We start from the raw sequence: 13,876 nt of genomic DNA on the forward strand, positions 1-13,876 counted from the left end.
AGAAACCATCAACAAAACAAAGAGGCAACCAACTGAATGGAAGCAGATATTTGCAAATAACACCTCCAATAAGGACCTAATATCCAAAATATACAAAGAACTCGTACAATTCAACAATAAAAACAAACAACCCAATTAAAAAATGGGCAGAGGACCTGAACAGACACTTTTCCCAAGAAGACATACAAACAGCTGACACACATGAAAAAATGCTCAACTTCACTAACTATTAGGGAAATACAAATAAAAAATACAACAAGGTATCACCTCACACCTGTTAGAATGGCTATCATCAACAAGACAAGTAATGACAAGTGCTGGAAAGGTTGTGGAGAAAAAGGAACCTTTATACACTGCTTATGGGATGTAAATTGGTACAGTCACTCACTATGGAAAACAGTATGGAGGTTCCTCAACAAATTAAGAATAGAATTACCATATGACCCAACAATCCCCCTTCTGGGTATCTACTCCAAAAAAAATCTGAAAACATTTATCTGTAAAGATATATGTACCCCTATGTTCACTGCAGCACTATTCATGGTGGCCAAGACATATGAAAACAGCCAAAGTGTCCTTCAATACATGCCTGGTTAAAGGAGATGTGGTACATATATAAAATGAAATATTACTCAGACATAAGAAAAGATGAAATACTACCATTTGCAACAACATGGATGGATCTTCAGATTATCATGCTAAGCGAAATAAGTCAGACAGATAAAGTCAAGAACCACATGATTTCACTCATATGTGGCATATAAAACTGAAAACAACAAACGAACCAGACAAACAAATAAAAACACATAGACACAGACAACAGTTTAGTGGTTACCAGAGGGTAAGGGGGGTCGGAGGTTGTAGAAGAGGGTAAAGGGGGTCAAATATATGGTGGAGATGGAGAAGGAGAACTGACTCTGAGTAGTGAACACACAATACAATATATAAATGATGTATTATAGAAATGCACACTTGGAACCGATACAATTTTACTAACCAACATCACTCCAATAAATTAATAAATAAAAAAAAACGGATCTGAATGTTATTGTCTTACCTCATTTCCCGGTTAAACAAATTTTCAAATAATATTTTTAGACAGTAGAAAATTAAGAAATGATATAGGTAATCTAACACTATTAAACTTTAATTCTCTTAGAAATATCTATATTGTAAACTTATGTTTAAAATCCTATACACATTAAAAGCATATGAGAAATGTTTCAGAAGAAATAACTTTATTATGAAAATAAAGATCTCTATAGATACAGTTCTACTACTTAGGTAAACATCATGTGTGACTTTCTTTTTCTGAATGTAGGGCACAGCAACACATTTTGTAGAATCTTTAAAGGAGAAATTCCTATTTTCATACTCTGATCCTCAGATATTCTGTAATCCTGTAAATTCAAACAGAGATGACTCAAGTAGTCAAATAGAGTTTCACTTAAAGACTAGTTTATAGATTTTCATAAATGCATGTTGAAGTTAAGAAAGAAAAATATATAGTAAGATATGAATACTCCCTGCTTCACATTTCCTTCTGCCAGATAAGACCACAAATAGGGCAATGCCTACCCTTACACACAGGGTCATTAACTAACGTGAATAACAAAGGAGAAATTATGTCAGTTGTTCCTTCTCTCAAGAGAAAAAAATAAACATTGTAGAGAAATTGTTTCATAACAATCTGAATTTTATTCCAATATTTGGAAAATTGCTATATAATTTGGATGGATATACAAAGATATATGAAATAATTATAACAAAACTTTTTATAGAACACTTTTAAGCTTAAGAAAAATTCCACAACGGTTGATACATTTTATACATTTAAATGTGAATATTTCTTCACATGAAATAATTAATAATCATTAATGAAATATAAAGTACAAAATGGATATCAATTCAGATATCTGGTAGTCTTTATCAAAAAAATTGAAATTAAGGTAAAAATAGAAATGTATATGATCATATTCGATTTTATGTCTGATAAAATTGAAAGACCATGGAAAATAGTGTGTATTGCAAACTGGCCAATTGACCTGAGAAATTTTCTGAGGAAATCTCTCCACGATCAAATAAAAGATAAATAAAATGTTAATTTCCAAAAGGTTTAAAATTGTTTTCTTTTGGAGAAAAAAATATAACCTTAATTTAAATTTTTATTATATGAAATTGATTGGCAAATTAAATTTTATTTTTAAAAATTATTGAGAAATAAACATTCATGGTGCAAATGAAAAGTAACAAGAATAAAACATATGAAACCTAAGTAATCTCATATAACCAAAGGCCAATAACTAATATATCACTATAATCAGAATTAACTTATGTGTATTTTCCCACTTCCACTTTATCCTTTTCTTTCAAAGTATTATCTTTCTATTAAAAGTATTATATGTTTATCTTAGAATATCTTTTAAAAATTGAAAACACAAAGACTATTATTATATTTGTATTAAAAATGTAACAAAACTTACAGGATCAGATGAATCATATTCATTTATTAAACATGTAACTATATTACATTGTTTTAAATTTTATTAATATAATATTCCACTGATGGACTGATAATGTGTAATTCTTACACAATGATGATCCAGTTATAAATCAGTTCTTTCCTTTTTCTTTTTTTTTTACTGTTAGATTCTTCACAGGTATAGGCGTGTTGGCACTGTTTTCCTTTAGTAAATATTTGTATTGGCTAAATGCAATAGCAGTGAAGATGATAGCTAACACTTTGCAAAAAAAACCTAAATTAAACAAAAAAAATACAACCATCAGATGCATCAATTATTTTAGAGCAAAAATATTTGTGGAAAGAATGCCATTTACCAAAGAAAAGGTAAGTACATTTTATCTCTAAAGTTACCAATTTCCCAATTGTAGAATGTAATTAATGTCATAAACATATCAGGTTATTTAAAGAGATTTTTTAAATGTTTACAAGACCTTTTAGAATTCTTAAACATACAGCCCACCAAAAAATGCAAGGTGTGCTATTATTTCACAGTATGCCTTAATTCAAAAACAGTAAAATGCATTTCTACGTTCAAAACTTAACTATCAATAGGAACTGGAACCTGTTTAAGTCATTTCATGCAGCTTTACTCTTTTTGAAATATTCATCATTTTTGAAAAATAGAATATTTTAGAAATACTAATTGATATCTGTAGGAGTTTTAATTCATTTTCATGTTTCAAGTTTCAGAAAGTTCAAGTTAATACTTGAACTTGGGAAGCAAATAACCCTGTTAATTAAAGTAAAGAATATTTTAGAGCAACAATATCAATTACTTGACAATATCAATTATAGTGGTTTCAAAAGATAAAATTGGAAACATTAATGAGTCTATGGCATTTATAATAACAATATTTTACACATTTATTTATAATAGCCACACATTGTAAACAACTCAGATGTACATTAATGAGAATGAATAAGCTGTAGTATATTCACAAAATGAAATCGTGCTCAGAAAAATTTTTTAAAGCACAAACTACTGCTATGGACTAGCACGATGAATCTCCCCAAAGCATAACATTAAGCGACACAGACAAAAACAAATAATCCAGTATCCCTGTATCACAGATGCATATATTTCTAGAACAGGCAAAAACCCAATGTATTGTAATACACATCTGAAAGAGCTTTACCTTTGGAAGAGTAACACTGATTAGAAAGGGGAATAAGGGAAATTTCTACACCTTATTTTGGGCGCTGGTTCCACAGGTGCATTCAATTATCAAAAGCCATCAAAGCAAAAACCTAAGATCTATATTACATAATTGTGTATTAATTACATATCAATTTTTTGGGTACTGCTTGAAGTATTTTTCACAAACTAAGCAGTGTGACTAGCATCTGGATCAAGAACAAAACACTGTCAATATCCCAGAAGCACTCCTCATGTTTCCTCAAATTCACTAACCCAACCAAGACAGTTGATTTTGTGTGCCTCTCAAGTATAACATAGCATGTCAAAATTATGTAAGTGGAATCATACAGTGCATACTAATTTATATTTATTTAGTTTCAAAATTATTTTGGTGTGACTTATCCATATTTATGTAATCGTGTACCTTTCCCTGTCATTGTATAGTACTCCATTATTGATTTTATCACAACTTATCCATTCCATTGTTTATTGGCTATTGGGTTATCCAATTCTGTGAACCTTCTTTCAAGTCTTTTGTCCACTTTTCTATTGTTACCTAACCTTTGCCTGTTATTGATTTGTAGGAGTTCTTTATATATTTTGGACTTTAGTTCTTTTTCACTTTTATGCCTTTTGCACTGCATTCTACACTGCAGCTGTCTTTTCTATCTCTTAATTCTTTTGATGATCAGAAGGTATTAATTTTAATATAGTTTGATTTTTTCTTTTATAGCTAGTGATTTTTGTATCCTGTTTGTGCAATCTCTTCCTACTCCAAGGCCATGGAGATATTCTCTTGTTTTTCTCAAAGGCTTTATTGTGTGTGTTTTTTATATTTGACATTTAGATATGCATCTAGAATTGATTTTTGTATATGACTTGAGGTAGGAGTGAAGATACATTTTATATGCATATATAAAATGACTCATTACCCTTTATTTAAAAGACCATCTTAATACCATCTTTTTACTATTGCAGTGTTTCCTTCCTTTGCTACAAATAAATTAAGGGTGCATGTGTGGATTTGTTTCTGGATTCTCTAGTCTGTTTCACTGGTATGATGACACTTGCACCAGTACCCTACTATATTAATTATTATAGCTTGATAATAGGTATTGATATTTGATAGAATGTATCCTTTAATTTTGTTTCATCTTCAAGATTTTCTTGATAATTTTTGGCCCTTTGGCTTTCATATGAAATTCAAGTCCCTTGTCAGTTTAAAAAAAATACCGTCTGGGATTTTGTTTGTGATCACTTGATGTATAGATTAATTTAGGAAAAGTGGCATTTTAAAATCTTCCTATCTATAAATATGATACATTTTTTTCATTTACTTATGTTTTAGTGTTTCTCTAATAAAATCTGTAGTCGTCGGTGTACAGGTTTTATACGGCATTCAGCAGATTTTTTTTTTCTTGGTACTTGACTTTTTTGTGTTACTATATGTTTGTATTTGGTTGTGCTTAATATATAGAAACACAATCAACTATTTTATATTGATTGTATATTAAGCAACTTTACTAAATTCATTAATTCTAATATGTTGTATTTATTGATATGAATGCTAATTACAGGTGTGTTAACTTCATAAAAATGTGTTGAGCTATATATTTATAATATGTAGTCTGTACTGAATATATATAATACATATTATATTTCAATAAAAATTCTACCAAAAAAAAAAAAACCCCGATGAAGGGTAAACATGGCAAGTTAAATGGAAAATGTTACAAAAGACTGAGAAATCATCTCTCTACCCATTAAACTAGAACTGATGGAATCCTTCATTTAAGGTAAAAGGTCCATAATGAGTCCTCCCAATGAAACCTTAAGATTTGAGAAAGCTCAGAAGAATTTCTTTGCTACCAAAGGCATCTGATGGATTAATATAATAAATGTTTTACCAACTTTTTGAGTGATTAAAACCTTTGAGAATCTGATGAATGTCACAGCCTTCCTCCACAGGGAAAACATTTTTGGACATGCAACATAAAAATAGAACTTTAGGATTTGAAAAATATGCTAGTTCAGTGTGGGCTCCTAGGGTTCATGGACGCCTGTTGAATAAGTCTTGTTCTAGAGTGGTGGTGTGTATAGCCATTCTGTGACAATGGCAGTGTTCTACATCTGCACTGTCCAGTAGAGTGGGCAAATATGACCATTAAGCATGTGAAATTTAGCTACGTATTGTTACTGTGAAATTGAATTTTAAATTGCATTTAGTTTTATTTAATTTAAATTTAGCTACAGATAGTTAATGTGTACCATATTGGACAGTACAGCTTTAGAGTGTTTCATATAGCTTCAAAGTTTACTGTGGTTAAAATCACCCGAGGTGCTTTATTAAAAATGCACATGCCTACAACTAATCCCTGCTATTCTAATTCAGGACCTTGGAACTTATAATTTAGCAAACACTCCAAGTTTTCCTGATTCAAATGATTCATAGAATACACTTTCAAATATACTAGCTTACACAATATTGCCATAAATGCATATTCCTATTACAGTTTCCTGTGTTTGCCCTCTCTTATTATAATTTCTTATGTTCTTTATTATTGTTATCTCCTTTTAGTAACTCCTTAGCAGGTTCTCTAGTAGTTTATCAATTTGCTCAATTATGTTCTATGTTTGAAAATAGTTAAGCATGTTACAGTTATATCTAAAATAAAAATTAAAAGGCTCAGCATTGTTTTAAAAGGACTTGCTTAAGAACAATGCCTAGTTTCACTGAATTATCTCTGAGAAATTCACTTTGACTTCTTAAATGTCAGTTTTGAGTTTGAAATATTTTTCTTACGTTTCACTTTAGTTGGTTTTAAGAGTTTACTAAGTTTGCTGGATCATTGACTTCTGAGTTAGAAGGCATTGCTTATCAAGCAGGTATTCATTACTGTTAGATATTAGAGTCTATCATTATGTGGTTCTGTGAATTACTGAACCCACTTAATAAAATCACAAAACTTATAAACACTTTAAAATATTTATCACACCAATAGCATCTATACAATAAAATCATTCAGTGTTAGTGATGATTAAAACTTCAGAAATGATGTAGTCCAAAATCTTAATTTTACAGATGAATACGTTGAGATCCAGGAAAACCTAGTGAATTTTCGAAAGTAATACAAGCACCTCTCATCTTTCCATACACTTTGACCCCAGCTTACACCACCATAGCATCCCAATTCCCTGTATCTCTTGTTTGTTCAACAAATACTGAATACTACACAAGCACTGAGCAAAAGAAACAATATGAAAATTACATTTAAGTGGGTAAGAGTATCTTGATGATCTTTATTGGAGCAAAAAAAAAAAAATATTTTAAATAATCCGATCTTTTACTGTGGAAATGGAAAGGTCACAAGGTCAAACAACTTGGTTATATAAGTGTACAGGCAAAATTACTTCCCAAATTGAAACTCTGCTAATTATCACCCTTACTCAGGAATAACATAAAACAATTATATATTTAATGCAGTGACTCAAATATTTACATAAATTCCATAGTACTTTAGTGTCCAAATATTTTCTATATAATAATATAAGGCTTCTTTAATCATAAAGTATCCATATGTTCATAGTTTATTATTACTGTACCTTATACAAGTATAAATAACCATAAGTTTTTAAAATTTTACTATATTTCTATATTTCTTCAATAGATGTCACTTACATATTCCTACAAATAGGGAGGCCATTTTTGTTGTACTATAGATCCGACAACCTCCTGCTTTTCTACAGCCTTCAACAGCCCGAAAGGTGCAAAAACTTTCTCCAACCATTTTAAAAACTACTGGTCCAGGCATACTTCCTATGAAAAATGCAATGATTGTAAATTCTCCATGAAAACACTATAGGTTGGTATCAGAATAATTTTCATCCTAAAATTAAACTTATACATTTAGTCATCCTCATTGTAAATATATCATTTAAAATTAAGAATTTACTTATAGGATTGTTAATAACTAGAAACAACGTGTTTTCAAAAAGTCCTTTCCTTGTAAGTATAAAAAATTGGTAGATTTGCAATCTTTTTAGAATGGTGTACATGTTCTTATTTATTTGACATCTCAAAACTGTTGTTAAGTTTTTAATTAAAAATTTAGGAGAAAGTATTTCAAATGGAGATACTAAATACTGATTTTGAAAACTCAGTGTACCTCCAAAGATTTCAAATTATGAAATTTTTAATAACTGAAATTTCAGTTTCATAATCTAAATGATATCTATTATTTATCAAGAGATTGAGAAAAATAACTTAAAGTATAAACGCTTTGGTATGTTAATAGTATCCCTAGATTTAGCTGACCTCTACCCAGAGGAACAGTTGTGTGCTGCCTGAGGGAAATCTCTATATACTCAGAGACAGTATTTCCTCAGCAACAATGTCATTTGTAGCTAAAAGTAAATGAACAGTCATTAAAAAAAAGAAAAAGAAAAAAATAGCCACCCCAAAGTCATCAGAACCAGGTTCTAAGAACATGCCTAATGATTGACCATCTCCCTTAAGAAATTATCAGAGCCCTCATGCTTCACAACTCATTTTTTTTTTAATTAAAGTTTATTGGGGTGACTGCCTCACAACTCTTGATTCCTGCCAAAGACCACTATACAACACCAGAAATCCCTATCTCAGGGAGTGCTGGCATGCTGCTTATAATTTTTCAAGGTGAAAATATTAGGCCTACTACTCATTTTTTCTATTCCCCACCATATTTTCCCAATTCATGATAAACCTTTGTAAAAGCAACTCCAAATATATCTTGGATATGTTGATTTTTCACCTACAACTCCCAGAATCCAATTTAATGTAATTATGACATATCTCAGCAAAAGGCTCCATTTTCTTTTCCTCCACATAATCGTCTATAAGTATTTCTCCCTCCAACAGAAGAGTTACCTTTTAAATGTAAATCAGATGATATTTATCCTCTAAATTCTCTGATGGTGAAACCCTGCAAGATCTAGAGACAATCTATATCTAAAATATCTTAATCTACCTCCTCCCATTCAAAAATGCATCATTTTGCTGGGTTCCTTTCTGATGCAGGCAAATGTCTCTGCGCTTGCTATTACTTACCCTCTTCCATTACAAATCTGTCCTTATCTAGTGGATCATTATCCACCATAAAAATATGCTCTAATTTTTCTCAATCAAAAAAGCTAATTTTAACCCACAGAGTGATCTAACTATAGAATGATTTCTCTGATCCATATCAGAGCCACACTTAAAATTCTCTACATTTTTTATTCCATTTATCATATATCTTTCAGTCTTCAATCCAGTCCAATCTTATTTCCTTACCCCACCAATATTTTGAATCAACTTCTTGAATCAAGGGTCCGAATATAGTCCTAATGTGGATTTGAAAGGTAGCTTTTGCTATTTTAAGAAAGCCTGCAGTACAGAGTGCGTTACCCTCAGCAAAACCATTTTTTTATTTGGATAAAAATCCTTAAAACATCAGATTCAATTTATTTGGTAATGAAATGTTTAAAAGCACTAGTCTAGGTTGGTGACTTCCCAAACATGCTAGCAACGTGTAGTTGATATACTTACATAAGCATTTTATTTCAGCTTACCAAACCACTTGTATAGCTTGATGAGCATGCTTCTGATCAAAGAGACTGCCTCTTCTAATAGAATACAATATTAATGCATGTTTTATATGACAGTTAGGATGGGCTTTACATTAGGCATTGTCTTTTTACATTAAGTATTGTCTCCTAAATTCTGCAAAGCAGCTCTCCCATTCACTTGTTTATTTCAGTTTACCATTATTATTTATTTGAATAAATATACATGTAGACACATACATGTATCAAAAAAATGAACATTTCAATGTAATGAAAGATTGCCAAAAGTCCATACCAAATACTTTCAAAATCACATTGCTGATACCCAGGGCCAGAGAACGCTGTTTGTCAGGTACAATCCTGCAAGTAAACAGCAATGGCATCATCAAAGCATCATCATTAGCTATAGAGAATGTTTTCCAAGTTCAAGATTAATTTTTTTTCCCAGTGTATCAATTAGACCAAGAACCTTTAGCCAGTTAACAGAGTTCAATCTGGTTGAATTAAAGAACTGCAACTCCTTCCATTTCTCCTTATCCTGTCCCTTTCCATCCAATTCCAAAGCATTTTGCTCCTTACAAAGAGGAAGCAGTTATGGCCGAAATGCTCCACCCCAGCCTTCTTTTCCTTTGTTGGAAAACAGAAAAAAAAATCATAGCACTAGCTTTCTCACTTCTCTTTTTTCATTCTGTAGTACACACCCATTGCTTCAGATTCTTCTACTTGTCCATGTGAGATCCACTCTCTACCCTTCTCTACCTTGCTCTGTGCCCCGGGAGGCTGACCTAAATGGACTGCACCAGTAGGCTCTTTCGCCTTCTGGCTTCTAATTGGGTTCTGCCATTGTTGTGCTCTGGAGTGAGGAAGAAAAGTGAGATCGAGGTCTTCATTCCCAGGCTCCATTCCTGCAGAGTTATGTCAGGCTGACTGGATGCCAAGACAAAGATGTCACCCCTACAGGTCTCTCTCCTTTCTACTGTTGTTTTCCTTTGGCCTGGGGTGGTAAGACACCAGAGGTACTGCACTATACCTTGGGATTCCTTAAACCCTGCCCGCATTTTAAATAGCCACTTTTTAAAATCTTAATTGAATTGTCCTAATTTGAGGGTGTCATCTTTTTTTCCTCATGGGCCTCTCACTACTGCCCTCACTATTCAAAAGCTAAAATAAATGAAAAATAACTTTCCCAAATAAAAAAACAATGAAGGTCTCTGTATTTCCTACTGATTAAACCATTTGTTTAAAAGGGGAAAATAATGCATAACATTACATATTGCAGTTTGAAAAATAAATTGAAAATACAATAAAAAATAATCAACATTTTAGGAAGTAAACAATAAAAACTACACTTTAAGTGGATATTTTAAATAAACTATGCTTACTTTTGTTTACTTGTTCTATGACTCAAACAACAAACCAGTATGTTCAATATTTGTACCCAAAATTACTCAATTTGTTAAAATGTAGCATACATACAGTATTTTGTGACTATTTTGCAAAAAGTGAGATAATTCCACCTATATAAACCTGGAAAAAATATATATATTGTTCCCTCAAATGCTTACTACTAGGAAAATGAAAACCAATTCTCAAATGATACTGACATTTTAAAATAAAAAGTAATAAAAACTTTTATTACAAGCAGATTCATTAAAGAGAGGTAAAAGAAGTGAAGTGTCACATTTTAGAACCACACTTTCGTATGAAGTTTTTGGTATAAAATGGAAATGGTCATATGCCCACCTATAATTGAGTGTTCTATTTCATTTAGCATAAGTAGTTTTCTTAGATGTAATATGATTCTGGTGCTCTCTAAAGTTTCTATAGCGTAGACCATAACCCGTAAGTATAATCATTAAGAAGTATGTATATATCTTCAGTTTGATTATAACCCTCTTTCTGATATACAAAGCAAGATGAAAAGATTAATGATTCTCAGGATTTTCCAAAATCAATTAAATGAACAGCACAAAAATAAATAATAGATAGGAATAAAAGAACAAAATTTTAATGAAAAACTACACAGTTTTAACAAAAAGGAGAAGGTTTTTTTGTATTCTGTTAACAAGTAAGGCTATTTCAGGATGACTTCAGAATTTCATAGCGTAAACAAAAAATTGGTTAATACTCTTCCAAAATGTAAAAGGCAGCCTCTACTCTCTCTTACAAATTCTATATTTATATTTTCACTCTTCCCCTAGCCACTCTTCCCCTAGCACTCCCTATCATAAGAAGTGAAACCATCATCCATGCAGTTGTCAAATCCAAAACCTGGAAAGATGCATCCTTTATACCATCCTTTTCCTCATTCACCACAGACAATCAATAATCAAATACTGTTATTTTTAGAAATAATTCCTTGTCATATCTCTTTCTCTGATTTTCATCTCTAATTCCAAGCCTGTATTTTTTGCCTGAAAAAAACAAAAAACTGAAATAACTTCCTAATTTACCTCCCAACAACCATCCTTATCCTTTTAGTCCACTCTCCATATAAGAGCCATAGTGATTTTTTTAAGGTGAAATTCTGATTATTTCACTGCTCCACTAGGATCCTTCAATGGCTTCCCATTGTTCTTAGGATAAAATCTAGGATTGCAAAAAAAAATTTACAAGGGTCACCTGATTCCATTAGTCTTACTCCATGCCACGTCACAGTTTTTGCCTTTATCTTCACCCTTGTTCACCACATTCTAAAATACAATAGCCTTATAAAGCTACTTCAGAATCTTTGCACACATTGGTCCCACTGTGTGAGACCACTGTAGTCTCCCAGTGGGGAGACCATCTCCCATCCTTTAGGGCCTAGTTTAAGTGTCATTTCTTCAGGCATACCCTCTCTGAATCCCCAGACTAAGTTAGATCATCCTATAATGTTCTCATTGAATTTTTCTCTTTTTTCTTTGTAGCATGTTTTAATATTACTTTTAAGTACTTTTTCCCCCTGTCTATCCACCCTCAAATGTCCATCATGGCAGCAGGAACCTGGTCATTTTTATTCCTCTTTTTTTTTTCTTTTTTCCTTAAAGTGCTCTTCTACCTTCTTGTTTGAATCCATGGTGACTATCAAAGTTGAGAAGACATAAACATGTTAAAATAATAAGAGATGGAAGGGAAAGAATGGAAGAACTAGTTTTTCTTAATAAGAACATTGACATAGAGATACAGACAAATCATGATACTTTTCTGTTTAGACTTAAGCCTTACACACCTTCATATTTCAGAAAATTTTTCCAATGGAAAAGGAATTTTGTAATTCTTAGCCCCATGTGATCACCAAAAACTTTGCCAGTTTGCTTGTTTCCCAGTAGTGCCCTTCTACCTGGACCTAGCCTTGCAGGACATTGGGTCCTGTCCAAAACGTCCACAATATATTTGGTCCACACCAAATTGCCCTTAATACTTGGTCTTGTCAAAAACAACCACACTTAGAAAACATCCCTAAGTTCAAAGAGCCCATTATATTTATTTCTACTTTTGGTTTACAGAATTAATACATAAAAAATACTATCATGTTTTATTAGCCCAATAATTGTATTCCGATAATTGTATTGTGGCTGTATTGACAATAATAGCCTTCCTGCCTTGGTAGCCTAGCTGGTAATGGCATATGGGGGAGGTAGATGGGTCTGGGATCAAATTTGCAGAAGAGTGGGATTTATATTAACTATGAATTAAATACCTCTGTGAAAGTTTTAGACAGGACCAAATATCAAGAACTTTTTGGAGTGGACCAAATGTCTCTGTGGACATTTTGACAGGACCACAAGTTGAACCTAGTCTTGATTGTCAGCATTTATCTCTCATCAAGAGATGGCAAGAACCTCAGAGACAGCTTTAGATCCCTATCCACCTCTAAAAGCCTCTGCTCTCTCTGGAATTTTAATGCCTCTAGTCCTCTGCTGCTTTCTGACTTTAAACATATGATTTTTATCATCTAACCCTGCTTTTCTAGTTATGCTCTGTAGGAGCATAGACCTGCTACAAATACTCCATCCTATTCCACTTCCATGACTATAATTAGCACTTATTTGATAATGATTTCACAATTTATGTCTTTAGCTTTGACTTTTATTGTATTTTTAAAAAGATCAAACTATATTTGTTAAATTTGTAGTATAGTTACATGCTTAGAAAGCAAATAAATGTTAATATAAAGAGAACACGCTGGAAAGACTTGCTTATTTAAACCCCTTCCCTCATCTACCCCTATTTCTATCCCACCCCTTTAGGTTACTTTTAGGTTACCATTTTAATTACTTCTTTGTTTATACCCCCAGTGTTACAGGAATTATAAGAGACAAGATCCAGAGGAAAACAAATACAATATAAATAGTTCTATAGCACATTCAAATACCAGATATCTGAGAGAGATTTTAAATTTGGGGAATTAATGTCCAAGAGAACAAATGACAAGGTAGAGAATATTATCAGAGAACTAGAATCTACTAAAATATAATGAAATTACATAACTGACAATTACACCAATTAGAATTAAGAACTCAATAGGTGAATTTAATAGCTAATTAGACATAGATGAAGACAGAATTAGTAAACTGAAGTATAAGTAACTAGAAAAGCAGGTGGAGATACAATTAGTACATTAGAATATAAATAAATAAAAAAACTTT

At 31.9% G+C, this 13,876-nt stretch overlaps 1 protein-coding gene across 1 annotated transcript in view; it reads right to left on the bottom strand.

Moving 5' to 3' along the window:
• Positions 1–2,613: 2,613 nt before the first annotated feature.
• SLCO6A1 (solute carrier organic anion transporter family member 6A1) overlaps positions 2,614–13,876 on the bottom strand; it is an 85,887-nt gene continuing 74,624 nt past the window's right edge. Inside the window, exons 13-15 of the mRNA XM_088796902.1 lie at positions 9,541–9,605; positions 7,342–7,479; positions 2,614–2,756 (exon numbers count right to left, since the gene is read on the bottom strand). Coding sequence (XP_088653028.1) covers positions 2,614–2,756; positions 7,342–7,479; positions 9,541–9,605 — 346 coding nt within the window. The remainder of the gene's footprint in view (positions 2,757–7,341; positions 7,480–9,540; positions 9,606–13,876) is intronic.

The sequence above is a fragment of the Rhinolophus sinicus genome, chromosome 3 (genome assembly GCF_057876585.1).
Source record: "Rhinolophus sinicus isolate RSI-liver-muscle chromosome 3, RSI-T2T, whole genome shotgun sequence".
Taxonomy (NCBI): domain Eukaryota; kingdom Metazoa; phylum Chordata; class Mammalia; order Chiroptera; family Rhinolophidae; genus Rhinolophus; species Rhinolophus sinicus.